This window comes from Tachypleus tridentatus, unplaced genomic scaffold, assembly GCF_004210375.1.
Source record: "Tachypleus tridentatus isolate NWPU-2018 unplaced genomic scaffold, ASM421037v1 Hic_cluster_1, whole genome shotgun sequence".
NCBI classification, from domain to species: Eukaryota; Metazoa; Arthropoda; class Merostomata; order Xiphosura; family Limulidae; genus Tachypleus; species Tachypleus tridentatus.
This window is the reverse complement of record NW_027467777.1, coordinates 15,725,137-15,730,907: the sequence shown is the minus strand read 5'-3', so window position 1 is coordinate 15,730,907 and position 5,771 is coordinate 15,725,137. Positions and strand designations below refer to the sequence as shown.

The 5,771-nt window shown below is 35.6% G+C and overlaps 1 protein-coding gene across 1 annotated transcript in view; it reads right to left on the bottom strand.

The window, feature by feature from the left end:
• Window positions 1-350: 350 nt before the first annotated feature.
• The window catches only part of LOC143241690 (glutamate receptor ionotropic, kainate 1-like), a 14,751-nt gene continuing 9,330 nt past the window's right edge, over window positions 351-5,771 (bottom strand). The window contains exons 2-4 of the mRNA XM_076484921.1: window positions 5,406-5,561; window positions 2,449-2,700; window positions 351-1,245 (exon numbers count right to left, since the gene is read on the bottom strand). Coding sequence (XP_076341036.1) covers window positions 989-1,245; window positions 2,449-2,700; window positions 5,406-5,561 — 665 coding nt within the window. The 3' untranslated portion in view covers window positions 351-988. The remainder of the gene's footprint in view (window positions 1,246-2,448; window positions 2,701-5,405; window positions 5,562-5,771) is intronic.

Below are 5,771 nucleotides of genomic sequence, written 5' to 3'. Positions count from 1 at the left end.
ATACATGAACTTTGACCTTCTTTCCTTCCTTTCTCTTCCTATATGTATGTACATATGGAGAATAGAATTAATGAACTTTAACCTCTTTGTTCTTCCTTTTTTCTGTCTCTAAATGTATGTTTAATAAACTTTTTAAGATGCGAAATAGTGAACTCTTTATTATCATACGTTGTGTAAAATATTTAATTAATCAAACTGTCAAAATTCTTCTAACTTTATCAGACAAGGATTTCTCGAAAGTTGGCACATTGCCAAAAACCAAAGAAATTTAATAAATTGTGCTGTTGGTCGCAGAGTCTCTTGAACACTTACAAACCATTGTCCATAACTTCGTTTGCAGTGCGCCATCTGTTGGCTTTCTTCTTTTTGTTTATTAATATGACCATAGTTTCTGAAGTTGATAAGAAATAACGATCAGTAGTCGTTAAAAAGTCGGGCAGTTTCTCTGAAATAATTTATTTTTTACTAATTTTGTAAAAGACGTCCTATTTCTATCTGTCTACAGCCCACTGACAAAATAAAGTCTGAAGTGTGTTTCCATTTGTGGGTTGAAACCACAAACCGATTGCACGTCACTTGATATCTATCTTTAGGGTTTCCAAAGGGGTTAGGATTTATCTCCAGTACTCCACCCCACCATGGGCACCTATATATTTCTCGTGCATTGAGTGGTTGCGTTGGTTGGTACATATGTATGAACTATGATGCAGATGTTGGTCTTGCAGTGACGTCATCACTTTCTTTTATGTCTCTAAACTTCAACACTTTACAATAATGCCGAGGCAAAGAGTTCTTCAGTGGAATGAATATATAACTAGCGATAACGTTTATATTATCACTATTTGCCGTACAGTGAAGGTACAGCGGAATGTAAGGATCATTCTATACCCTACCACAGTCAGGAATAATTTAACAGCACGCAAAATTTAATCGTTCTCGTTTCTCTCGCGCATAAATTCGTATTTATGTCGCGTTCTCAAACAGAAACTTAAAAAACCTCTCCACGTGTCCAAAACTCGTGGCCAGAATAATAAAGTAAGAAGCAATGAAATAAACATACGTGTCTCAAAAACTGGATAATATTTTCCGTTGGCACATCCACGATGAGGTTTTTAACTCCTGCTTTTCCGATTTCCTTCAAGAGCTTCCGGTACTCCTGGCCTGGTAGGGACTGCTTCACCAACACTGTCCGTTGTTTTTCCTGCATCAGAGGGTCCTTAAGGAGCTCTTCCAAGCGTATTAACGCTACGAAGAATAAAACGTTTAACTTTCCATGAAAATTTCGCTTTTTCCCAAGAAGGCAGAGAGTTATGTTAAACACTGTAGTTGCTGGTATGCCTACAAAATTCGTTTTACCATGTTATTTTATAATATCTGTACATTCAATTACTAATCGTGAACACATATTTTAGACTCTTAAGCACATCTAAAAAAACTTATTGCATTTATAATTACTAGGCTTAACGCTTACACTAGCGTTATTATTAGCAAAAGATCAAGAAAAATACTTTGTTGAAAAGGTTTATTTATTAGGGATAAAAGAAAAAGCAAATTTAACTGATATGATTCATAATCTATACTATATTATATTAGTTTCAAAGTTGAGGATAAAGAAAGCCCTAGATCTTTTAACGAAACTCGTCTACTTACATGGATAACACAATAAAGAGACCGAAACATTGTTTTCCAAACCGGACAGAAATTAGGAGCAGTCTATAGAAAACTCTTATACATCTTTTAGTTAGATCTAGAACTGTTGATTTTTCACCTGGTGGGCATGAGCAGCCCATGTGAAACTCTTCAACATGTTACCTATTGTACATCCTTTTAGCAAGATCTAGAACTGTCGGTTTCTCACCTGATGGGCATGAGTGGTCCATAGGAAACTTTTCAACATGTCGCTTATTATCCATTATTTTAGTTAGATCTAGTACTGTGGTTATTTGGATGTTAATATGAAACAATATTTTCACAGCAATATTATTCGTATTAGCTGAATGTCACAGCCTTAAGCTATATCCACTCTGGTCACTTTTAACATTACTGAATTACTCTATCACGATTGTATCATGATAAGTACCCTAGATTATTTCGTAAAAAACTGGCAAAATCATATCGTCACGATTTGAAAACTCAGTTTATTTTTTATATTCCAATCTAATTTAGAAAATAAATACGAGATATTTGTTTGCTGTCAAGCACAATGTTATACAATAGGCTACCTGTGTTCTGCTCATCTTGGGTATCTAAACCCAGATTTTAGTGGTATAAGTCCTCAGACTTACCACTGAGCCGCCATGGACAGGAGGATTAAATACAATAGAAATATTAACGAGCAAAACACAAAGAAGAGTCGGCTCTGAAGTGATAATTTTTTGTTTTAGTAACATCTACACTTACATACTTTGAACTTTATATCAGGTCTAAAGTTACTTAACAACTACTTACCTTCGTTTTCTTCGTAAACAATTGCAAAGTTTTTCCAATTCTTAGTCTTAACGAGATCGAGGTAGGCTTTACTAAGTGTTTTGGCAAACGGAAACAGATGAACAGTATGGTTGTCTAGCCGGGTGCGGAAGTCCCACTTTGTTTCTATGTGTGGCACGTGCAGTACTTCACACGTAGATCGCACTGTAGCTCTGGGTTCAATAGATTGGGGTCCAAAGATGGCCACCATTCCTTGGCTAAGAAGGTCACAGACTGTAAGAAAAGTCTTGCTTCATTGGTTCAATCATATCAGGAAATAATTGTAGCTACATAGACCAAAAACTGAATTTTTGCATATCGCGAGGAATTCAACCCTTTATTTTAGGGTTTCGAAGTAAGTGAAATATGTGTTTACCTCGTGTCTTTAGAAACCTACAAATGTTGTGATGTCAACTGATTTAAAGAAAAACAGAAGTTAGATGTCTGGTATTTTTTTCTGTTTTTTCACTCAAAATACCATCCTAGCTGTAAATTAATTATACTGAGATGTATTTTTTATAATAGTCACCTGGTGAGACAGGAGTAAGTATACGATCTAAAACTGCTAAAACTTGGAGTTTGATCTTTTGTAGTAGGCATAGAAAATAGCCCAATGTGGCTTTACTAGTTTGTAATTTTTTTTTTACCTTCCTTATTATCTGACTTAGAATGATGAGGACCTGCAACACATAATAATTTTGTATTTGTATTTGTTGGCTAATCTAAGCTAATCTAGAAGTAAACCAATCCACGATAATCTACTGATGTGTAACAAATCTTAATGAACTAGAAACGTGACAGACGTAACTTGAAACTTTCATATGCCTGAAACATCACACCACAAAGCATATAGAGACAAAGAGACAAGATAGAAGCATTACGTTATAAATCTTCAACTAACAGAGAGATAATTTACACAATAATCTCAACATTTTGCCATCAAAGTAAACAACTTATTTCTACGATGTTTTGAGTTTGTTTTACTTTACCATTTAGTAACCTAATTTTTTTGGGGTATGTGAATCACGTTATGAAATTTTGTCAAATTCATTATTCGATATCATACAGTGAACCAACTCTTTAACATTAGAGAGTTACTTAGTGATATTTAGGGCATACTTGTGAAACTCTTCCAGGAATGACCTAAAAGTAGACAGTAACCTTTACTTTTTTTCAAAGAATGTGAATAAATATACCACAAGCTGTTCCTTCTTTTTCGATACATGATTAACACTGTCTCTTTTAGATCACCGATTTTAAACACGTGATTTTAAAACTATAAACAGGAATATTCATCCTTGTGCAAATTAATTGAAACAATTGGTCATTTTACAATATTTTCAGCATGGCGGCCGGTGTAGGCTCGCTGGACCCGCTGATTTCCTTTAATAGTCATTTTTTCACACATACGGCGTCATTAGCTGTGTTTTGCAGCACAATCGATCTATTTTGGGATATATAACGAAATTTTGAGAAATATTACGTCATTCGAAATTGCGTTAGAAGGGCAAGGAGACCAGTAAAAAACAACTTCTTACCAACTCAATGAAGAAAAAACGATATCAATGGGGTCTTAAATACAAGAACTGGACGCAAGAACAATGGAGGAAGGTGTTATTCAGTGACGAAACTCATTTCTTCGTACAGGGTCAAAGAAGTCTGCATGTTCGCAGATCTCCAGGTGAGAAACTTCGAGAATCTCACATCAATCAGTTCGTAAAACATCGCTTGAAGAAGATGTTTTGGGGCTGTTTCAGCTACTATGGCGTCGGAGGCTTACATATCGTAGAAGGTATGATGCGAGGACCACAGTGCATAGAAGTTTTGCAGAGAAGAGTCGTTTCAGAATTGAAAAAGAGATTTCCAGATGGATCTGGCATTTTTCAGCAAGATCTGGCTCCGTGCCACACATCGAAACTTGTGAAGAATTTTATGAATACAACGCGAATAAAGGTGCTGGACTGGTTTGAAACTCCCGGACTTAAATCTTATTGAAAATCTTTAAGGATTTGTAAAGAAAGACTCCGGGAAAAGACTGTACTACAAAAGATAAGCTAATTGAGGCCATAATTGACGTGTGGTACCGCAATCCAAAAATTAGTAGAGATTGCAGTTAATTCGTGGACTCAATGCCAAAGCAAATTAATGATCTTTTGAAAAATAAAGGCGATCATATCATGCATTAATTGGTGAGTAATTTCTGGATTCTCAGAAATAAAACGCAAAAAATTGAAAAAATCGTAATTTTCCGTCTTGTTTAAATTAACTTGCACAGGGGTGTAAGTCTTTAATTTATCAGGAAATGATAGTAAAAATAAGCCTCGTGAATGATTATTTGTTTATTCTAGAAAAAAAATATTCTCTGGATTATATGCGCTATCCACCGCGGGGAATATAACACCGGGTTTTAGCATTGCAAGTCAACAGACTTACAGCTATCCCATCGGGGGATTTCGTGAACGAATGATTATTAGAAAATGCTTTCAATGTATTAACTAACAACATGCATTTCTTTCTTTATGGGATTTTCTTCATTTTTTGTTTGTTTGTTGAATTCGCGCAAGCCTACTAGTGGGTTGTATGCGCTAGTCGAAGAAGTGAAAGACTAGAGGGAAGGCAGCAAGACAATAGCACCCACCGCTAACTGATGATCAACTCTTTATCAATGACACATGATTCTGACCTAAAATTGCCCCCCATCCCCAGTGGCATAGTGATATGTTTGTGGGCTTATACCACAAGAAAATGGTTTATTGATACCTGTGGTGGAGAGAGCACAGATAGTCCATAATGCAGCTCTGCGCTTAACAACAATAAATCAACTGATCCAAAAATTATTAACATAGAAATTAACGTTTCTTAATAATTTACTTTAATTCTCTGGAGAAGAAGTAGAAAACGTTACATTCTGTGATTCATCACGTGACTGCACTACGCACCCTTGCGAGAAGCTTGGAAACTATCTTGATATTCAAGTTGCTCAACAGTGGCTGACAGGAAGGAAGTTGGAAGTAGAACTTGGTCCGTATTCACTTTGTCCACGATGTAACGAAATACTACCTGTAACGAATCGTCATCACTCTCGAAAAGCCCTCCTGTAAGAGAAAGAATCTAATTGTAGAATACATACACATACTGTTTACTGGAACAATGTTAAAATGAACTACCTTCGGGTAAAATATCAATATGTTCAATAAGCAATGCTTCCAGAAAGGTTTATTGAGCTCATTTTAACCTGATACAACATAATTCTGTCACATGAAACTCAGCAAAGAAATGTGAAGTGTGGACAGTGAAAAACAAAA